General features: G+C 37.2%; 2 protein-coding genes across 12 annotated transcripts in view; one reads left to right on the top strand and one right to left on the bottom strand.

The window, feature by feature from the left end:
• Dock7 (dedicator of cytokinesis 7) overlaps positions 1 to 24,246 on the bottom strand; it is a 189,995-nt gene that overhangs the window by 97,680 nt on the left and 68,069 nt on the right. The window lies entirely within an intron of this gene.
• Positions 10,428 to 18,722, top strand: Angptl3 (angiopoietin like 3). Its single transcript, XM_075945280.1, has 7 exons — positions 10,428 to 10,975; positions 11,566 to 11,676; positions 13,011 to 13,125; positions 14,142 to 14,255; positions 14,724 to 14,819; positions 17,515 to 17,781; positions 18,135 to 18,722. Exons 1-7 carry the CDS (start codon positions 10,481 to 10,483, stop codon positions 18,317 to 18,319), a joined length of 1,383 nt encoding a protein of 460 aa, XP_075801395.1. The 5' UTR covers positions 10,428 to 10,480; the 3' UTR covers positions 18,320 to 18,722.

Genomic DNA, 24,246 nt, shown 5'->3' on the forward strand with positions numbered 1-24,246 from the left:
TCCAGGGGTAGGTTGATCCCGAATTTCCTGAGAAACCGCCACACTGCTTTCCAGAGTGGCTGCACAAGTTTGCATTCCCACCAGCAATGGGTGAGTGTACCCCTTTCTCCACAACCTCTCCAGCAAAGGCTATCATTGGTGTTTTTTATTTTAGCCATTCTGACAGGTGTAAGATGGTATCTTAAAGTTGTCTTGATTTGCATTTCCCTGATCGCTAAGGAAGTTGAGCATGATCTTAAGTGTCTTTCGGCCATTTGAACTTCTTGTGTTGAGAATTCTCTGTTCAGCTCAGTGCCCCATTTTATAATTGGGTTGATTAGCCTTTTGCAGTCTAGTTTCTTGAGTTCTTTATATATTCTGGAGATTCTGCATACAAATGGACAAAAATAGAAAACACTATCCTGAGTGAGGTAAGCCAGACCCAAAAAAGTACATGGGATGTACTCACTCATATTTGGTTTCTAGCCATAAATAAAGGACATTGAGCCTATAATTCGTGAACCAAGAGAAGCTAAATAAGAAGGTGAACCCAAAGAAAAACATATAGGCATCCTCCTGAATATTAACCTTCATCAGGCGATGAAAGGAGACAGAGACCCACATTGGAGCACCGGACTGAAATCTCAAGGTCCAAATCAGGAGCAGATGGAGAGAGAGCACAAGCAAGGAACTCAGGACCGCGAGGGGTGCACCCACACACTGAGACAATGGGGATGTTCTATTGGGAACTCACCAAGGCCAGCTGGCCCGGGTCTGAAAAAGCATGAGATAAAACCGGACTCGCTGAACATAGCGGACAATGAGGACTACTGAGAACTCAAGAACAATGGCAATGGGTTTTTGATCCTACTGCACGTACTGGCTTTGTGGGAGCCTAGGCAGTTTGGATGCTCACCTTACTACACCTGGATGGAGGTGGGTGGTCCTTGGATTTCCCACAGGGCAGGGAACCCTGATTGTTCTTTGGGCTGACGAGGGAGGAGGACTTGATGGGGGAGGGGGAGGGAAATAGGAGGCAGTGGCAGGGAGGAGGCAGAAATCTTTAATAAATAAATAATAAAAAAAGAATTTAAAAAATGTAAAGGGTAAATGAGATGTCTCCATGGGTAACAAGTTTCTTGGACAAGCCTGACAGCCTAAATTGAATCCTAGAGCCCACAAAGGCATAGGATGAGACATGACTCCACAGAACTGTTCCCTAACCTTCACAGGTGTGCTCCTCAGCCTGCCCCCACACCAATGATACGTGCTTTAAAATATAGGTAATATTTAAAAGCCATTCCCTCGTCATGGGGACCATGTAGTTTAGTGGGACAGAAATGCCTGTAAACAGACCAAAATAATGAGAGAGATGCAGAAGCTATAGAAGACAATTGTTTAGCTATGGACTTTCTTTTCTTCATTCTTTTCATTTACTTAGTTTTAAGAAAGGGTCTTGTGTAGCCCAAATATTCATTCATTCATTCACTCATTCAGTTAGGTAGACAGGTGAGGAGGTAGTTATTTTTGAGAAAGGGTCCCACATAGCTCATACTGCCTTGACCTTACTATAGAGCTGAGATGGATTTTCAGCTTCCTGCTATTTCTTATGACAAGATAATCCAGGTTCTTACACATTTTCTTCACCAACCAAGAATCAAGCATTTCTCCAATGCATTTGGTTATTTTGAATAAAAAACTTTTTTTCCAAATTGCAGTTTGAACATAGTAAGTTTTCAAATTACAGTTTGAACACTCAGTGGAGAGTTAACCCTTACTTGTAGTTCATTTAAATATAAAAAGAATAGTGCTTCAACATGAAAAACATCTGCTGTCTCTGTCTCCAAAGTTCTGGGAATAAAAGCATGCACCACCACACCTGACAATATTGATGTTTTCAATCCAAATTAGGACTACAGTTATTTGTTTAATCTTTTCTACAGAACATCTATATATCATTTTTCCCATGCTAGGAACCATTCTTAAAGATACTAACTATGGAAGAATTAAAATATATCACATCATCCAAGAATTTAAGTGACAAACTCCTCAGGAGGTGGAGGCAGAGTGATCATGAGCACAAGGCTAACTCAATCCACATAGAAAGTTTGAGTCTTGAAGGGGCTATATCCGAGATCCTGGAAGGAAAAAGGGGGGAGGGAAAGGAGAAGGGGAGAGGAACCTCAACATTTATTCACTGGTTCTACTGCAAGGGTGGCATTTGAAGAGCTCCACAGAAGAAGACAAGCCTGCAAGAACACTAAAAACTCTCATAGTGAAGTAGATGGGAAATGACAAGGAAATTAAACAAAGACAAAGGGGGATAAAATACTAGCATTAAATGCTAGAAAGTTCTCAGGCACACTGAGTCTGTACTCCTCCAGAACATTTCAAACTAGCAAGGATATGGCAGACAAAGGAAAAGTGTTCACTAGCCATTTAGAGGGGGAAAAAGACAAATATTTTACTTTACATGAAAATCAATCCTAGACTAATCAAAGGATTCCATTAACAAAACTATAAGAATATAAGAAAAACTTTTTAAAAAGACTAGTGAGAGAAGGAATTTCTTAGCATAAATTACAAAAAATCATAAAAGACATACATTTTTTAAGTTCTCACAGGAAGTAGTACCATAAAAACAGGTGGAGAAAAAAATGACAAACAGAAGAAACACTATTTTTTACATATATGACAGAGTACTCCTAAAATCACCCCAAAACAAACAAACCGTGTAAAAACGCACATATGCAGGTAATTCCCTGAGACAGGAACATAGATGCTAAAACAAACTAGATGTTGTTGGGGAATCTTATTTTAAGGTGTGTGACTTTTGTTTATGTTGCATTTGTTTAACTGTGGGAAGCTGTGATGGTTTTGCCTATCTAAAACATCTGATGGTCCTAATAAAGGGCTGAACGGCAAATAGCAAGGCAGGAGCAAGGATAGATAAGGCTGGCAGGCATAGAGTATAAATAGAAGTATACTATAGATTATAAATAGAAGAAGTGAGAGGAAGGACGAGAGAACAAGGGGAGGAGGATGTCTGATGGAGGAAGGTCATTGGCTAATAAAGGAACTGCCTTGGCCCATGTTATTGGTTAGGACATAGGTAGGTGGAGTAAACAGAACAGAATGCCGGGAGGAAGAGGAAGTGAGGTCAGACTCGACAGCTCTCCTCTCGGGAGCAGACACCTCAGAGAGAGACGCCATGCCCCGCTCCCAGGCAGACACACGCGATGAAGCTTCGACCTAGAATCTTCCCGGTAAGACCGGTGCTCACAGATTATTAGAGATGGGTTGATCGGTATATCAGAATTAGCCAGTAAGGGCTAGAGCAAAGGGCCAAGAAGTCTTTAAAAGAATACAGTGTCCGTGTAATTATTTCGGGGCATAAGCTAGCCGAGCAGGCGGCTGGGGTGTTGGGGACGCAGCCCCGCCGCCGCTCCTTATTACTACAGATGTCAGGGACCAGTCACCCAGCCAGTCACGGAGGAAGAAGGAAAGTAAGATACACAGAAGGAAGAAAGACAAGAGCCCAGAGGGAAAAGGTAGATGGATTAATTTAAGAAAAGCCAGCAAGAAATAAGCCAAGGCCAGGTGAGTATAAGAAAGAATAAGCCTCCGTGTGTGATTTATTTGAGAGCTGGGTGGTGCTCCACCGCGCACGCTCACACACAAAAGAGCCAAAAAGCCAAGAAAGAGTAAGAGCAACAAGATGTATATATGCCCATTAGATTGAGCAAAAATGTCTTTTTCACAGAAAGTATACTGGTACGTATGTGAAGAAGAATCTCAGGAAAGCAATCATAACTTACAAGTCTGTGCCTACAAAATATATTCCCCATAAATACAGAATATAGTTTCTATGTAAACTGTTTATAAAGCAGAAAATATCTGTGGATCAATAACAGGCATGATTAAACTAAGGTGTCTATAAATAGGAGCCAACATAAATACAATATTGTTGAGTCCTTAAAGAGGACATGGAGATTTCACACTTTTAATCTCAATACTTTGGAGGCTGAGGCAGGAGGATTGGGAGTTCAAGATCAGCCTAGAACATAAAACAAGATTGCCTCAATAGAAAACAAAAGCTACAAGCAAGCTATCATGTTAAATCTAAAATTATTTCTACATAGATAAATTCTGAAAGAAAGTGGTCATGGGCCACTATAAGTGTATGTGACATAAACTGCATGTTCTGATTTCTGTTAGAATATATATATTTAGCTAGTTATTCAAAAAATCTGGTATAGTCGGTCATAATAGAGCAGTCAAATTCTTTATTTTTATAGGTTTTAAAATACCCAAGTTTGCAAAAAATAAAATCCAACAAACTATGCAGCACGAGTTCATGAGCGTGCATAGACACACACACAAACACACACACAGTTTTTGCTCAGTATTTGAGCACTTACCTTGAATATGTGAGGCACTGAATTCAACTGTAAAAACATTGCCTCAAACTCTGGATCATAATATGATAGCTTTATTTGCTGTTTTTCAGCTTCCTGGGCTAGCAAAATGCTATACAACACTCTCCTGGTGCTAAGCAGTGCTAGTAAACTGAGGCCCTTACTCAGACATGGGGTAACTATAATAGAGAGGTGCTGTGCTATGATGGTTCAGCAGATTAGCTGTGCTAGATGCATTTTCTACTTACAGAATTCTCAGGGAGGAACCTGACCATAAGTCAAAGAGCATGTCTACATATGTAGCTCACGTTGTATTTCTTTAAAAACAGAGTGTCATTTGTCCTGTCTAGTCTAGAAATTTCTATATAAATAAACATGAATGATTGTGATCCCCAGTCTCCACCTCCCAAGTGTTACTCTACGGGAAAGCACAGCCAAATGAACTCTGTCCCAAACCTCTAACCTTACATTGATGTGGGATTCCACTCTGTATGCTTTGAATAAGCTTTATTACCATTGGTTAATAAAGAAGCTCGGCCAATGGCTTAAGAGAGTAAAGCTAGATAGGAAATCAGAACAGAGATATAGAGAATGTAGGTGGAGTCAAGGAGATGCCATGTAACTGCCAAAGGAGAAAGACAGCCAGAACCTTTACCCATAAGTCAAAAACACATGCTGATACGCAAATTAATAGGAAAGAGTTAAGAAATAAGAGCTATCTAGAAATACACCTGAGTCATGAGCCAAACAGTGTTGTAATTAATACAGTTTCTATGTGATTATCCAGGTCTGGGCAGCCAGGAAACTAACAAACAGTCTCCAATGACAAAATGGTGTCCACCATCTGGGGCATGGATACACCTAAGACCTAAAAAAGCTAGAAAAAAGTGGGGAGCTTTTAGACCCACAAAAAACGGAGTCAACTGTAGCTTCTTGGTATCAGCATTTTTTTTCAGATAGACTTTGTTTGTGGGCAGTGAGCAGAGGCAGGGCTCCTTTAAGAGAAGACTTCCTGACTCAGCATTAGCAGCAAAAACCATATGGCTTCTTTAAAAGAAGGTTTCCTGGTTCTCACTGGTAGCATGAACTCTGGCTCTTTCAGGAGGTCTACACTTAAATAGGGTTTGTGAGCAATGTGCTACTAGCTGCTTAATGGCGACATAGACCCACTGTATCCCTGAAGCTGGGGCAATAAGCATGGCTAGCAGAGGCAGTGAACATGGCTCTGCCATGTTGGGTAGAGCCAATAGGCAGGGCCATAAAGTTGGTCCGAGATATGTCTGCATAGCATTTAGGTTTAAAAAAAAAAGGTGCTCCTGATCATAAAATGATAACAGATACATAGTAAAGACAGATTCAGGCAAAAATAAACCTCTAAGCCGGGCGATGGTGGCGCACGTCTTTAATCCCAGCACTCGGGAGGCAGAGGCAGGCGGATCTCTGTGAGTTCGAGACCAGCCTGGTCTACAGAGCTAGTTCCAGGACAGGCTCCAAAGCCACAGAGAAACCCTGTCTCGAAAAAGAAAAAAAAAGAAAAGAAAAAAAAAAGAAAAAAAATAAACCTCTAAACTGGTAACAGTATGTTTAAAAATGTACATAGGCTTGAGAGAGAGGAAAGGGGGTATAGACAGTTATAAAAAAACAGTCATAAATTAAAGGAGTAAAGATAATAAAATAAATATTAAAAAGTAATAGAGTAGAAAAATAAGCCATGTAAAGATGAAAATACACAAAGAATCTGGATTGTGTATATTATTGTGTTTTCTTTAAATTTTTGACTGTTAATGAGCTAAGTACAGAGAGACATTTCATTGTACAGGCTGCTAAACTAAACTAACATATATATACATATGTGTATATATATATATTTTAAATGTATCTTGACTTCAAAATTTGAGTGTAAAAATATGTTACTTTGGAAAAGAGGTTCTGCTTTTGTTTCCACAGAGGATAAGAACCTGTGGATTCCATCGAGGCTAATGTGGTTTGATGAAATAAGACCTCCTTAGTTTTCTGATAGTTTTCCTAAGTTACGATAAAAGATAAATAAGATATGAAACTTTAGACTCACAAAGATAAAATAGATAATAGTGTATTTTCTTTAATTTTGCTAGATATGAACAGACTAAATATTGTAACTGTAATTTTTGCTTGATACCTGTTTTGTTATATGTAATTTTACTATGTTAAAGTTAAAACCTTCCTTTTCATTTAGACAGAAAAGGGGAGATGATATGGAATTCCCCCTCTGTATTTGTGAATGTTTTATTACCATTGATTAATAAAGAAGCTGTTTTGCCCAATGGCTTAGCAGAGTAAAGCCAGGCAGGAAATCAGAACACAGATATATAGAGAGAGTAGGTTGAGTCAAGAAGATGCCATATAGTTCCAGGACAGGCTCCAAAGCTACAGAGAAACCCTGTCTCGAAAAACCAAAAAAAAAAAAGAAGAAGAAGATGCCATATAGCCAAAGGAGAAAGACACCTAGAACCTGGTAAGCCATAGCCACATGGCAATACACAAGTTAACAGAAATGAGTTAATTTAAGATGTAAGACCTTGCTAGAAATACACCTGAGTCATCGATCAAACAGTGTTGTAAATTAATATAGTTTCTGTGTGATTCTTTGGGTCTGGGCGGCTGGGAAATCAATGAGTAGTCTCTGCTTATATTATGTCTCTATTAAACATCTATTTAATTGGTGCTGTTGTTCTGATCAGAGAAAGGGGGAGCGAATGTCTTATCTAACATTGTTCTTTTCTTCAGTTCATATTTCTATTTATCCACTTCCATTTATCTACAAGGTAAGCATTCCAAAATTCAGGGGATCCAAAACTCTTTTCAGACCACTGCACACATGTGATATGTGCACGTGCGCACACACACGCACACGCACACACACACAAGCAAAACATTAATAGACAAAAAAAAGGTTTTCTTAACTAGGCAAAATATTTTGTTTCTAATTTGAAATTCATTTAATCTTAATTCCTCGTAAGCTGGGAAAGCAAGTGGTGTCTGTGGTTCATGGAACATAAGCATGCTAAGGCTGGTCAGTGTCCTAGAATTTGAATTTCCTAGAAATAGATTCTTAAATACTGAGTTTGCTTAACAGTGTTTTATTTGTTTGACTTAAGTTTTTGTTTTTCTAAATGACTGGATATATTTGACCAGGGTTCTATTTAAAGGGCTCCCTTCTGGGGACTGGAATGATGGCTCAGTGATTAAGAGCACTGGCTGCTCCTTCAAATGATCTGGGTTTGATTCCTAGCACTCACGTGGCAGCTTATAACAGTCTCTAATTCAGTCCTAGGGGATCTGATGAGCATCTGCAGACACACATGCAGACAAACTACTCTCGAGCATAAAATAAAATAATTTCTTTCAAAAGGGGGCTCCTCTTCATAATCCCTTTTTTACAAGGAAGCTGCAATAGCAAAGCAGTCTCCATCTGCTACATACAAGTTTACACTTCATTATATGTAAAAATCTTTTACCCATCCCATAAATATTTATTGTTCCTATAAGGCATAAGGCATTATACAAAGGAGGTAGGATATAAATTAATAATCACCTAGCCAAAAAAAAAACCGGTTTATAGTGTAACAAAGTAGAGAGATTGGCTCATCGTGCACCTTAACTAGGTGGATGTAATTCTGGGGTCAATAGTTTTAAACCACAAAGGCTAACAGCTTAGTCAAGAAAAGTTTCGAAATATGCCCTGTATGACCAAGGATCACTACCTTTTACCATGAAAGGAGAAAATGTGACTATTCAATGAAGTTCAACATACACTTTAATAATTCATGGCACACATCAGTGCACAGGACATTCAACTAATTAGTTTCCATATTTATTAGTAGAATTGTATGGACATGTCTGTTTATTATTTACTTCCACCAAAAGTACTTACAAAACTCTGTAATACATACTTAAATAAAGATACACACAGGGTGGGCTGAGGAAATTGCTCAGAGGGAGAGTGCTCAACTAGTATGCTAAGGTCCTAGGTTTTCGAGGCCCACCACCACCCACATATACATTCTAAAAAGAAAAGAGAAAGTATGCACATATACACGATAATCAAAGGAGATATTTCCTTGCCAAGATTCAAGAGAACAAACCTCTTCAGCCTAGATATCAGCAAAATTCCCATGTCTGCATAATCGCACATCAGTTCTCACCAATAAACACTGTGAGCTGTAACCACATTGTTTCTAATGACAAGGAATAGCTGATACACGATATTTAGTGCCTACCACACCGCAAGTAGATGCCCGTGATTTAACTAACTTTAATTTTTTCACAACCCTAAATGAAGTATTATCTCCACTTGACAAAAGAGGAAACAGAGAAAGCAAATAACGTGACCAATGGCGGAAAAGCTGAAGAGTAGCAGCCTCAGGATTCCACTTGGGGAGCTGTGCTCCAGAGTCATGTTCGCAACCTCCATGTTAACCATGTCTCTAAAGAAACCACCAGAGTCAAACCCTTGATACTTAGTCACTCAACAAAAAAAAAAAAAAAACAAAAAAAAACCTCTATTTTATGCCAGAAATGGATATTTCTATGAATTAAATTTTAGAAATGGTGCAGTTTGTAAAATTTTGTCTGACAACTTAATTTACAAATCTTAATATTACATAAGCATGAAGGTTGGAAAGACGGTTCATTAGAGCAGAGCACTGACCCCTCTTCCAGAGGACCCACATGGTGGCTCACAGCCATCTGTGACTCCAATTTGAAAGACTCCAACGTCATCTTACCTAGACAGTAGTACACAGGTATGAACAAAGGCAAAACAACTATGCATTTTAAACATTTTTAAAGTTATAGACATGATCCTGATGTGTGATGGTAAATGCCCATAATCTCAGCACTAAAGCAGAAGAATCACCACAAATCTGAGGTTAGCCTGGGCTACAAAACAAAACAAAGCTACAGATTACAAAGTACAATCATCCCAACAAATGAGAAAACTGCTGCATGGGGAAATTAAATAATTTGTTTAAGGCCAAAGCACTAACTTTTAGAACCAGACAACAATGAGACTCCAGAACTCACACTCTTAATAATTTTACCACGTCAGCTTTCCCAAATATTTTGTATTAATATTAAGGGTGATAATAGTGGTTAATGCAACAACCACCTATAGCTTAAGAGCTTACTATTTTTCCTTTTAACATCAACTGGAGACACTGGAACATTTACTCTTTAATATACTTTTAATATTTAATGTTGTTAAACTTATAGTAACAAAATTGTTATTAAGATCACAAACTTCAGAAAAATATATATTGGGCAAATTTTCTCTGCCACTGGAGGCATTAAGATTAATTCTAGTTTATATTCAGATGATTACAAGTGTACTGCTACTTCACATGGAATAGAAACTATGACATTGAGACATGAAAACAACAGAAAGGGAGAGAAATGTCTTCACTGACAAGATGTTGGGAATTTTGGGATGATATACAAGAATGGTTAGGACATTTGGGGAGTAAAGACACTAACCAGTAGCTATCGTGACAAAACAGAAATATATAGTTACATGTTGGCGGACACGAAATACAAGCTACAGCAACGAGAACCATAGCACTGCCACAGGACTGGGAAAGGTTACACAAAAGGCTTTTGGGGAATGGTGGCTGTTTCCAGAATAAACAAACGAGAACTAGGGGTACATATAGTTAATTCTCCTCAATTTTAATGACAACTTATCCATCAAAAGTTAAGGTTTATTTGTAAATCTCCTATAGAAAAAGAAATACTAAAATAAACTTTTAAAAAGTGGGTAGATACCTTAGTACTGAAAATATAATTCTTAATATGGCAAATTTAAATACCAATTTTTAAAATTACCTCCTGCTAGTTGCTCATTTCCTTGATTTCATTGCCATCGATCTAACTCAATATGGGGAGGGTTACATTCGTGCAAGTCAGCACAGCTTAATGGTTAACCACATTTAGCTGCCAGCTATGTGCACGCTACAAACAGCCGTGTATATAAAGTCAAGAGGTTCAGCTCTCCTTACAGGAGGAAGTAGGTCCAAATTGCTTAAAATTGAATAATTAGGACAAAAATGCACACAATTAAAATATTTCTTTTTATTTTTCCTCTAGTAATTTCGTCCAGAATTGATACAGACAATTCATCATTTGATTCTGTATCTTCAGAGTCAAAATCAAGATTTGCTATGCTAGATGATGTCAAAATTTTAGCCAATGGCCTCCTTCAGCTGGGACATGGACTTAAAGATTTTGTCCATAAGACTAAGGGACAAATTAACGACATATTTCAGAAACTCAACATATTTGATCAATCTTTTTATGACCTATCACTTCAAACCAACGAAATCAGAGAAGAGGAAAAGGAACTAAGAAGAACTACATCCAAACTACGAGTCAGAAATGAGGAGGTGAAGAATATGTCACTTGAACTCAACTCCAAACTTGAAAACCTACTAGAAGAGAAAACCGCACTTCAACAAAAAGTCGGTGCTTTGGAGGAGCAGCTAATGAATTTAATTCAAAGCCAACCTGGGACTCAGGAGCACCCAGAAGTGACGTCACTTAAAGTAAGTAGAACTCATAACTATTTTCCATGTGTATTTTTAAAAATACATCTTAAAGAAATACTATTTTAAATACTCTGCCATGTGAGTAAACTACTTAATACTTTCCAGAAAGAAATTTTACTAGGAAATAAAATTTTCCTCTGTAACTTCAATTCAGTTTTGCTTGCCTAATATTATATTTGAAAATAGCTAAAATATATATTTCATATGATGATTAAATATCAGTTGAACAATAAAGTTTATAATGTTCAATTATTATGTTACTACTAATTACTAGAGGTAAAAAAATTTTAAAAAATTAAATTTAATACTATTCTTCCATAAACAAAAATAGATTAATACTGCAAATGGTATGTTTTAATTCCTTTGAAACATTGTTTCTTTTAGTTTAAATAAAACTCAGAAAATTTTAGAAATGGTAATTTTTAATATAGTAACAAAAGTATATATTATTTGAAAAAACACAGGACAATGATAGCCAATGTTCACTTTTCTAACCCACTACCAGTTTAAAATTAGATGACTGTTAAAAATGAATAAAAACTTAAAAAGACAGAGAAAATTTTAAACAAACTAAAATCTGTGTGCAGAGTTTTGTAGAACAGCAAGATAACAGCATCAAAGACCTCCTCCAGACTGTGGAAGAGCAATATAAACAATTAAGTCAACAGCACAGCCAGATAAAAGAAATAGAAAACCAGGTAAGTCAGCCTACTGCTCTGTTCGATCTGCTGCACTGGCTGATGTCAACACGGGCTGTTAAGACAGCCCTCCACAGCTAATCATCTGCTTGCAAACTTTCTATGCAATTGGCAACTAACCTGTCTTGCGGTTTCCTCACATGTCCTACAAAGCAAACAGCAGAGCCTATCATATAAACTGCGAGGAAAAAGGATTCATAACTGCGTGCATTAAAGTGATCCGATTGGATTTTAAAGCAGGTCCTGAACCTATTTTGCTCAAAACCCCCACAATAGCTTCCTGTCTTACTCATCACTACCCTGAGAACCTGATCATCGCACTGATTCTATCTCACTGGCTTCCTTGCTGTTCCTGAAGCACATGAAACACGCTGCCCCAGGACCTCTGTCTAAAATGCTCTTTTTTGCAGGTATCTGCACTTCTCATATACTTTCATCAAATACAAAATGTTCAGTAAAGCTGTCAAGGCATTTAATCAAAAATAAAAGTTCTCCCCAAAAGGCACTAATCCAATTATTTCTCAACATCTTTATATTTAGCATAAATATAAAGTTATTTCTTGCCTATCCCTGAATTAAACTGGAAGATCTATGAACCTAGGATTCTTCTCCTATTACTTTATTTACTAAAACCCTTCACATAAAATACTGTACAAACACAGAGTAGACATTGAACATTTGAATTGACCATGGCAATATCATATTTGGCACACAAAAGTTAATAAAGTTGGCCAAGATTGTGATTCATACTGTTGGAAAGAGAACATATTCAAATATGTTAAGCAAAGCATATAGCCTTACTGGTTCTTTTCCTTTTAATCAATGTCTCGTTTTGTTTGTTTCATTCTCTTAATTTTGTTACTTATTAAACAATATGTTTGTTTGCTTGTTTTTAGTTTTTCCAAGACAGGGTTTCTCTGTAGCTTTGGAGCTTGTCCTGGCACTAGCTCTTGTAGACCAGGCTGGCCTCGAACTCACAGAGATCCGCCTGCCTCTGCCTCCCAAGTGATGGGATTAAAGGCGTGCGCCACCACCGCCCGGCTAAACAATATGTTTGATTAAATGTCTCAAGAACAGAATGCATATACATTCTGAAAAGCACTGTATATTCCTCTTTGCTCCCTTGTAGAGCTGGGGTCAGACCTTTATGCACAGGCTCAGCAGGCACCCTGCCATTGAGCTCTATTTCCAGCCCAGTTTATTGTTTTACCATAGAAAACATTATAAACTCAAAGACAACGTGTACATAATTGTACTTTTTGGTATCCTTACCCAGAATTCCTTAATTATATATTCAATAGCATTTTTAAAGTAGATTTATATTCTTTTATCAGCTCAGAAAGACTGGTATTCAAGAACCCACAGAAAATTCCCTTTCTTCTAAATCAAGAGCACCAAGAACTACTCCCCCGCTTCAACCAAATGAAACAAAAATTATAGAACAAGATGGTAAGATAATCTGGTGGGGTTCATCTATATAATTCCCTATTTTTAGGACCTGATCTAAACTAAAAAAGTAAAAAGACATATATATCAAATACCATCATCAAATGTCAACTTAATTAGATACTGGTTTTTTAGTTTCTTTTTTTTTAACATTTTAACACTATATATGGTATTAAGATATGAAGCTGATATTAAAAACATGAACTAATTATTAATTTCATAGATAGAAAATGATACTGCAGGTGTAGAAAAAGAATAAGCTCATGTTTATAAGAGACTTAGAAACCTATGCAAGGGGCCTAAAGTCATTATTTAAAAATTACTTTCAAAAGCAACAAAATACAGTCATGTGTATAAAGAAAAAGTACACTTCTAAAAACTGATGAAGATTATGAAATTCTTCTCTTCAAAAATTCTGCTTTCTTTTCTGCTTAAAATCTTTTACAGATATAACAAAAGTTCCGGGGAACAAAATCTCTTATTTCCAGCTAGACTTCAACAAAACTATATATTCCCAACAATTATTCTTGTTTATGTAATTCACATAGAAAATATACCTGTTAGCTCTCTTCCTGTATGTTCACTGCTTCTACACATCTGTAGATTCTAGTTATGAACCAAACCCTGTACTGAACTTCCTCTGCTTAATATTCTTACTATGCCTAACAAATTAATAATGCCTTTTAAAGTTCAGCTCTCTTCCTGTATGTTCACTGCTTCTACACATCTGTAGATTCTAGTTATGAACCAAACCCTGTACTGAACTTCCTCTGCTTAATATTCTTACTATGCCTAACAAATTAATAATGCCTTTTAAAGTTCTCATTTTGCAGATTTTCTTTAAAATAAGTAAGTTGGAAATGTTATTTTAATGTTAGTTGGATAGTTTGCTGTCTAGCAAATATGCCTTAGCATAAACATTACTGAACAGTCACACCAATTCCATGAAACAGCAACTCCATCAAGCTCCAAAAATATTCTACTCCTAAACATTACATTATTATGTTTGTTAATTCTAGACCTTCCTGCTGACTGCTCTGCCATTTATAACAGAGGTGAACATACAAGTGGCGTGTATGCCATTAGAACAAGCAACTCTCAAGTGTTTAATGTGTACTGTGACACCCAATCAGGTAAAACCTGCCTAAGGAAAGAATGGGCTAAAGTAAATTAAAGATATTCATTGCCTATTACCAAGACTAAGCCTGTTATTAATCCACCGAATATGATTATTTCTGCAAATTTGGGACCATAATAAATAATAAAGTACATTACCTTAACTATATAATACCAAATTAACAAATCACCTCCCAGCCGGGCGGTGGTGGTGCACACCTTTAATCCTAGCACTCGGGAGGCAGAGGCAGGCGGATCTCTGTGAGTTCGAGACCAGCCTGGTCTACAGAGCTAGTTCCAGGACAGGCTCCAAAGCCACAGAGAAACCCTGTCTCGAAAAACCAAAAAAAAAAAAAAAACCCCAAAAAACAAAAAATAATAAATCACCTCCCAAAATCACCAATTAAAACCAAAGTTAAAACATGGTCATTTTTCCCATTAATATTAATCTACTAAGAATAACTGCATCCATTAACACCCTCCAGGTAGCCCGTGGACATTAATTCAACACCGGAAAGATGGGTCACAAGACTTCAACGAAACGTGGGAGAACTACAAAAACGGTTTCGGAAGATTTGATGGTAAAGTGATTTCCTTGTATTATTCACTTATCTGCTAATTTAACAATATGAACTGGGTGTACTGATATAGGCCTGAGATCTTTATTAACACTATTAACATTATTCATTTATCTGCATATTTAACAATATTGACTGGATACAGGCCTGAGATCCTTATTAACACTATTAACATATTCATTTATCTGCATATTTAACAATGTTGACTGGATACAAGCCTGAGATCTTTACATTATTAACATTATTCATTTATCTACTAATTTAACAATATGAACTGGATGTACTGATACAGGCCTGAGATTTTAACCCTGGGGGCGGGGGACTGGAATGAAGCAGAGGATGGAAAGTTCAAGGCCAGTCTGGACCACACACTGAGATCCATTTTCGAAGAAAAAGAATATAAGTTAAGCAACAATTATAAAATAGACAGTGGAAATGTAACAATAAACAAAAAACTAGTCTTCATTAAACTGATTGATAAATTTTATACGTTAGCAAGTACAATTATTTCAATTGTACTTATCACTAATACATGTCTGCTCTTAAGTATGCTTGTTGAAATTTAATTCAATAGTTCATGATTATCACAATGGTTATTAGGGAAAACATAAGTGCCATGGGCTTTAGAGACTGGTAAGGCTATGGATGAGCTGCAAAGGCAGCATTATAGGACTCCTTCGTTGATATTTGAAGTACAAGTGATATGAGGTTAAAATGGGGCAGAGCACTGAGTAGCACTACACTGGGACTGATCCCTGCAGCTTAAAGAAAGGAATAAAGTAAAAAATGAAACAGTTAGAACGAACAGGGGAACTGTCACAGATACAGTGTCTAGCTACTTAAATACTCATTTCAATTTTAATTATTCAAGTATTATAAATACATACTATGGAGCTGTGGTTCTCTGCGATATATTTAATGTAGAATATTCTACTCTGATCACAAAACTAAACTATAAAAATAACCAAAAGAATATAAAATAAACAGATACTTAAAATCCCAAAAACATATTATGGACTTCTGTGAATGTGTAAGTATTCACTTATAGAGTGGAATGCATCTGCCATTACACCAAATTTTTAAGACTCAGTACTACTTGACTATTTTTAAAATTCTTTACTCACAATACTAGTTAAATCCCTAAAGAGAAGGTAAATTCAGTAATATTTTATAGTCCTAATTCTGAAGCACAATTAATAAAAACCTCAGAGCAGAAATTGGGGTTCAACCTGAAGGTCAGAAAAGCAAAACAGGCAGGCACTAGCTCTTACCTCTACCTCAGGCTAAAATTGTGATCCTTCCTCTAGGAAACTTCAGAATCAGACTGTGACTAAGAACTCTCTCCTCCCATTTTATAATCCTCTCTAGTTCTGGGATTAAGGGTGTGCACCATTACTCACTGGCTTCTATGGCAAGCTAGTGTGGTTACTGGGATTAAAGGTCTGTGTCATTGCTGCCTGGCCTGTAAGGCTGGCCAGTGTGGCTGTTTTACTTTTCTGATCTTTAGGCAAGCTTTATTTATTAAAATACAAATGAAATGCTACTGCATAACTCTTCTAAGATTGAGTTTAACACTAAAAGACTGACAGTTCAGAATGCTCATTGATTTCTAATCAGAAACTAATTCCATTTATAATCCTTAAGTGAAGTATCCTAACTCAGCAGCAATGATGAAGTATTCATTTTTATCATTAAATAATAGTTGTATAATGATCTACTTATATAACTGCTGTTTTTAATTCTGAATAAAAAGTTTTAATTATAGAGAAAACCACTAATAACAAAACATTCAAATCTAATGTTTTTGTTAATTTCTGAGATTCTTTTTCTATTTTAAAGTAACTTTGCATTTGAGAAAAATTCTATCAGTATTATCCAAAACTGAATATATAAAAGCATTCTCTTGACTGAATGTAGGCATATTAATTAACATCCGATATACATAAGGAGGTACAAATGAGATATTACTCTATCAATTACCAAATCTTTAAATACCCATAATAATGTAGCCAATGGACAACCAATGGGTGTAGTTCAGTGGGAGAGTCTTCCCCAAGGTGCATGAAGTCAGTTAGAGCCCAAAACTCAAAGAAAGTAAAAATAAACGAATAAATAAAAATAAATAAATAAATAAATAAATAATGAAAGGAAAGTTCAGGAACAGAGGGAAAGAGAAAGGGAGGGACAGTGTATATATCCAGACACAGACATGAGTTTCACAAAAGTGTGCATTAATAAAAGTTTTGGAAAGGATTTGTTTTGGGTTTTTGAGATAGGGTCTCACGTAGCCCAGGATAGCCTTAGACAACTCTGTGTTGCTGAGGACTGAACAAATCTTTCTGTCTGACCTCCCAACAGTTAATTAATATTACAAGCACACACCACAACATCAATAATATAAATGTTTTATAGGGCTTCAAAGTAACCAAGAAGTCAGGACTAAAACAACTCATTTACTTTAGAGAATTGAAAAGAATGTTAAAAATTGTTAAAAATTGGCCAGGGAGCATGATTGTACATACCTGTCATCACAGCACTGGATGGCTGAGGCAGGGAGATCTCAACTTTAAGGTCAGTCTGGGCTAAACAGTGAGAGCTTGGCGAAGGCACACACAAAGACAAACAGGTCAGTCAGGACCTGATCTGTAGCTAACAATACACAGGTGTCGCTCCCCCCACACACACCTTTTCTCTTCAGGAGAATTTTGGCTGGGCCTAGAGAAGATCTATGCCATAGTAAAACAGTCTAACTACATCTTGCGACTTGAGCTCCAAGACTGGAAAGACAACAAGCACTATGTCGAATATTCCCTGCGCCTGGGAAGTCACGAGACCAACTACACGCTACATCTGGCCGCCACTGCTGGCAATGTCCCCGAGGCACTCCCGGAACACAGAGATCTGATGTTTTCCACATGGGATCACAGAGCGAAGGGGCAGCGCTACTGTCCAGACAGTGACTCAGGTATGTCATTAATACCAATACTGTTTTCTTCAAAGTATCCCCTACAGTTTTAACTATTATCTATAATATCCATTTTTTTAAATACTAATCTTAAGTAAGTATTCTGTCCAAAGACAAAAATCTATTTTGGGTTGTAGTTTGAAGTGCTAATTCAGGTCCAGCTGGCAATTTTGCCTATGATACTCCTCAAACACTATTTTGATGGTGTACGTGGGTTACAAAGATGAATATTGGAATACATGCACCTACCACATAATATAGTTTATATGAAACAAAGATATAACCATGAAATATATTAACAGCTACTAGACAGGAGGCATTATCCAATTAAATCACACATCTGTCTTCTTTAGGAGGCTGGTGGTGGTATGACGTATGTGGAGAAAACAACCTAAACGGTAAATACAACAAGCCCAGAGCCAAATCCAAGACAGACAGGAGAAGAGGGATCTACTGGAGGTCTCAGAACGGAAAATTACACTCTATCAAATCATCCAAAATGATGATTCAGCCCACCAATTTAGAAAGCTTTGAATGAAATAAGACAAATTAAAAGGCCAATAAATTAAATATTAAAGTCCTCCCAGATTACTGTAGTATAATAATCTGGTATTAAATCTTTAATGGAAAGCTTGAGAAATGAATTCACTATTAAGATCAGAAACCATCACACCAATTTAACACCATTTGTCTTTCTCAATCAAACCTCCCACAATAATATCATTTGTTCATGTTTGTGATGTGGGAATCAATTTAAGATAGTGCAAGTCAGCTGGGAATGGTGGTGCACGCATTTAATCATAGCACTCAGGAGGCAGAGGCAAGCAGATCTCTGAGTCCGAAGCCAGCGTGGCCTATAGTGTGTGTTCCAGTACAGCCAGGGCTAAACAAGAAAACCTTGTCTCAAAATAAATAAATAAATAAACAAACAAACAAACAAAAACATGGCTTCAAACTAAATTATAACTAATGGGTAAATTCTAATCATTCTTATATTTAAAATCTTGAATACTTCAACTTAAAAAAAAGTGCTGTTTTCATGTCAAACTTCAAAAAGTGGCATTTTTACAGGTCTCAAATGCTATCTTACTAGTTTTAGAATTAAATTTGGTCGATTTAGAATACACATCTGTAATAGGAACTTATAAAATTATGCTTCATTTTGCTACAACATGGTCTGGAGTAAATTTTTAAGGCTGTCACATAAAGTTGAATGCAATGGTGGTTTTGCACCAGGCCAATGTCTACCAACACAGCAGGTCCACATCATACTGACTTTCAGTGTCAAGAAGACAGTAACTTAGCGTATATTTAGCTTATCTACACTGTGAACATTTTATATACTTCAACAGTTAATACTATGATAGTGATTTTAAGAGACATCTGTCCAAATGAAATAAGAATGAATGCCTTTGTAGCATTAAATGAAAGTTTAAGGAGAATTTTGATGGAGGAAGGTCATTGGCTAATAAAGAAACTGCCTTGGCCCATTTTATTGGTTAGAACATAGGTGGATGGAGTAAACAGAACAGAATGCTGGGAGGAAGAGGAAGTGAGCTCAGACTTGACAGCTCTGCTCTCTGGAGCAGAGATGCAATGCTCCCCTCTCCCGGGCAGATAGCTCTGCTCTCTGAGGCACACGCGAAGAAGCTCCGACCCAGGATGGACGTAGGCTAGAATCTTCCCGGTAAGCGCACCTTGGGGTACTACACACCTTATTAGAAATGGGCTAGTCCAGGTGCAAGAGTTAGCCAAGAAGAGGCTAGCCTAAAAAATAATTCGAACTTTAACTCCTCAAAGATCCTTGGATACAAGTATTTGCATCATAACATCCAGCACCTATTAGTGTTTGTTTCAAGTATTTGCTCCATGGTTATAAGATCACCTTGCAGAAGACCTGAGTTTGGTTCCCAGCACCTACACTGGGGACTCATAAGCACTGAAACTCTAACTTCAGGGGATTCGATGCCTTCTTCTCACCTCCACAGACAAATGGACACAGGTCATATACACATCACATAAATAAAGATGTATATTTTTATTTATTTTTATTTCACATGCATTGATGTTTTGGCTATATGTATGTCTGTGGAGGGTGTACGATCTCTTGGAGCTGGAGTTACAGACAGTTGTGAGCTGCCATATGGGTGCTGGGACTTGAACCCAGGTTCTCAGGAAGAGCAGCCAGAGCTCTTAACCACTGAGCCATTTCTTCAGCTCTAAGAATTATATCTTTGAAAAACTTCCAAAAAAAAATTCTGAGTTAAACCAAGGCTTTAAATATAAGTAGTATCCAAGTTATACTGTGACTTGCTTCAATCAGTATCTACCATCACAGCTTACGTTATACTATATCATACATATCTTTAAAATCACATAAGAGACATATATGGGGGGCTGGAGAGATGGCTCAGAGGTGATGGGAATTCAGACTCAGCACTCGGGGCTCTGTGATGAAAACTTCACTGACTGAGCCATCCCCCAGTCCCAAAATGGTATTTATAAATGTGACTCTCAAATATTCTGTCTGCACTCATGGACTCTATTTTCCATGGGAAAATTCCCCAACTCTACACTCCCAACCCATAATCTCCGTTAGATCCCCTTCTCACACTGCTTACTAGCCACTTCTCCATCCTGCAGGTATCGCAGTAGCCCAGCCCCTTGCAGTTCTTTTCAACTCCTGTCTAAACTTCACACCGTCTCAACTTTTATAGCCATCGGCATCACTACCAAGCTATTAGTCTGGAACCTGGAGAAGCTCTGGATTTTTCCTTAAATTGTAAACACAGCCTCTCATATCCTATAACCTTCTTTTGAAATCTTTCTGATAAAATTTCTTCTCAAGGATTGCCTTTAGTCTGATCAACTCCTAGCCCACTAATTATCAATCATACTATAACAAATTTATAATAACACATTGTGACTGTTTTGTTTAAGGCTATCTACTATAGAAATACAACATCAGTTAGTAATTAAAAATATTCCTGTAATTTTCAAATTACAAGTTAATGACATGCCACATTCTCTTAAAATTTTACTGGACTCTTACTTTAAAACATAGTATCTTATTATATATGAATCATATCTCATACTCTATATGTCTACCTCCATATAAAAAGTTATTTTCTCCAAAAATCTCCTAAGTAGAAGTGATGCTCCCAAAAGATGCCATATTCATTCTTGTGGATCTCACATAAGCCCTATTGCCATACGGTTACGGGACTGTTTTCCAATTAGAAGAGCAATTGCCTAAATAATGAATCCAAGGTCCCTAGCACCTGAGCCCGATCAGTGTTTGAGGCAGCCTAGCTGGCCTCAACCATGCCACCCATCTTTCTCCGCCTCCTAAGGTCTGAGATTGTACTTATGCACCACCACGCCTGGCTCCTCTTTAACAACTTTACCCCAGCACAATGCTGCTCTTTTGAAATCAAACTTAATATATACTTTAAAACATTCTATTAGCAAGGTGGTGGCACATGCCTTTAATCCCAGCACTTGGGAGGCAGAGGCAAGCGATCTCTGTGAGTTCAAGGCCAGCCTGGTCTACAAAGGGAGTTCCAGGACAGCAAGGATGTTACATAGAGAAACCCTGTCTCAAAAAACCAAACCAAACCAAACCAAACAAAAACAAAACAAAACAAAAAAAACCATAAAACATCCTATTAGTATTTCCCTAGTTAGTCCCATCTGTCTACAATTCCTCCTCTTTCTGACTGGATTGAACATATTTCTATTCTGAGGTACAGGCAATCTTCCTTCTCCCACAGCTCTAGTAAATGGTCACTCAGTCTTCCTTGTGCAACACTTGTGTCTATTGCCCTCAAACGGCAGCATTACATAGGCAGAAGAGTAACCTAGATTATAGTAAAAATTGAAAAGCGGTAATTAAAAGGCTAAGAGCATCAAACATTCATCTACCTGATCTTAGTGAATTACTGTTAAATCTCACATCAAAAGCTTACTCTTAAGCAGTATGAGAGCTGGCATACACATTTCTCATTCCATTGTCACCTGTTACTGTATGATCTATTTACATATTTTCTCATACAACAGCATGTTTTCATACTGACATCTTTCTAGTAGCACAGCTCATAGCAGTTAGCTTACTCATACACTAGTAGAGATGTATTAACTAGCCAATATTTTTTGAATTCCTGTTTTATGCAACTTATTCCAAATTTGTATTCTTATACATACTGCCTTCTGTACAGAATAACAGTTCACCCCATTTTTGTGCCTAACACTAACACCTACAAGCAAGGCACCGTGTACACTACGTAGTGATTATCCAACACTGCAGTTTTGAAAGCTGAAAGTCGTCAATTGCCCCTTTTAGCAAAGTCCAAAGTGTTTTCCGTGGGTGAAAATCACCTAGGGCAAAATTACGCAATTGGTTTCAACAGTGCAGTTCAAGGCTGTGTGTGAAAGCAAGGTTGACAAGTCCCCCACAATATGCCTTCATAGGGTGAAGTTTCAAATGAGTTTTATAAAATATAAATATAACAAAGAATTCCATGCAAACCACATAAACGGTTTGCTACAGCTCCAATGCTCTAAGATAGTAACACACCTAAAAATGATTAGGTTTATTGAAATAGCAATAAACAACCTTAAAGACATAGAATTGTTGCTGCTCATCTTCAGAGAAGCAGCCAAGCTTCAGATTACAATTCCACAACCTGCCAAAGCTGCCCCACTGGGTGCTCGCGGCCAGAGAAAGCACTTACATGGTCTTAGGAACAAAATGTTTAAATACACACACATATTTATAAAGTCGGATCTTAGGTTATCACTGTTCAAACTCCTTTAAGAAAATAATCCATACAAACACTTCTGGTGGAAATAGTTTAATTTTTAGGGTAAATGAACGGAACTCTTTTCAGGCTGCTCCTGTTTCTAGAACTTTATCTCTCCCTTGGGAGCCTGGGATAGCACACCACCACCCTGAGGTTTTAAAAACACCTGTGTGGCAATATGAACGTGCTAGGAAATCGACCTCTCATGAGTTTTCACAGATTCTCTTAATTTTCAGTACCACTCACATTAAATTAAGAATGTAAATAATGAACCACAGCAGTATTAGCAGTATATAACAACTGTGATCTTGAGAATGCAAACATTTTTATATCCTAACTATTATGGCTATCTCAAAATACTGCTTAGAAAATAGTATTTTTGATTATATCAGAGGACAGAATGTTTTAGTTTAATTCGTTAATAAAGAATATAACTAGAAAATGGAACTGGGATTTGTCTCTACTGCATGTACTGGCTTTTGGGGATCCTAGTCTATTTGCATGCACACCTTCCTAAGCCTGGATCGAGAGGGGAGGGCCTTGGACTTCCCACAGGGCAGAGTACCCTGCCCTCCCTTAGGACTGGAGGAGAAGAGGAGAGGGTGAGTGGGGAAGTTGGAGGGAAATGGGAGGAGGGGAGGAAATGGAAATTTTGAATGGTATTATTTATAAAGCAATAACAAATAAATAAACACAAACAAAAAAGAATATAACTAACATTTATCACTTTAATTCAACATAATTGACTTCTTTTATTAACCCTATGCATTTTATGAACTAAAATATTATTCCAAAAACGTAAGATTATAGGATTCACATATACACAAAAATCAAGAATTGCTCTGCAAAGGGAGATCTACCATAACACAAGGACAAGCCATAAGAGGTCACATGAGTCCCATGTGCTCACACTGACCTGGTCTGACTAGCCAAGCTGCACCTTGAAATAAAACATTGGCGAAATTAAACTGGTTCATTATAAGCGTATCAAATGACTCAAAAGAAAACTAGTAACATACAATTTTAAGTAGTTTTTCGTATAATTTTTTTATTGATATTTATTGAGCTCTACATTTATCTCTGCTCCCCTCCTTGCCTCTCCCCTCCCCCTTCAATCCTCCCCCAAGGTCCCCATGTTTCCAATTTACTCAGGAGATCTTGTCTTTTTCTACTTTCTACTTCTCATGTAGATTAGATCTATGTAAGTCTCTCTTAGTGTCCACATTGTTAGTCTAAGTTCTCTGGGATTGTGGTTTGTAGGCTGGCTTTCTTTGCTTTATGTTTAAAAACCACCTATGAGTGAGTACATGTGATAATTGCCTTTCTGTGTCTGGGTTACCTCATTCAAAATGTTTTCTAGCTCCATCCATTTTCCTGCAAAATTCAAGTTGTCGTTATTTTTTTCTGTTGTGTAGTACTCCATTGTGTAAATGTACCACATTTTTCTTATTCATTCTTTCATCGAGGGCCATTTAGGTTGTTTTCAGGTTCTAGGTATTATAAACAAAGCTGCTATGAACATAGTTGAACACATGTCCTTGTGGCACAAATGAGCATCCTTTGGATATATACCCAAAAGTGGTATTACTGGGTCTTGAGGAAGGTTGTTTCCTAATTTTCTGAGAAATCACCATACTGACATCCAAAGGGGCTGTACCAGCTT

The sequence above is a fragment of the Microtus pennsylvanicus genome, chromosome 13 (assembly GCF_037038515.1).
Source record: "Microtus pennsylvanicus isolate mMicPen1 chromosome 13, mMicPen1.hap1, whole genome shotgun sequence".
Taxonomy (NCBI): Eukaryota; Metazoa; Chordata; class Mammalia; order Rodentia; family Cricetidae; genus Microtus; species Microtus pennsylvanicus.

Coding starts and splice junctions, on each gene's coding strand:
- Angptl3 (XM_075945280.1), top strand. CDS start 10,481: ATGCACACAATTAAAATATTTCTTTTTATTTTTCCTCTAGTAATTTCG. Junction 11,677..13,010: donor TAAAAGAAATAGAAAACCAG/GTAAGTCAGCCT, acceptor TTCTTTTATCAG/CTCAGAAAGACTGGTATTCA. Junction 13,126..14,141: donor AAAAATTATAGAACAAGATG/GTAAGATAATCT, acceptor TGTTAATTCTAG/ACCTTCCTGCTGACTGCTCT.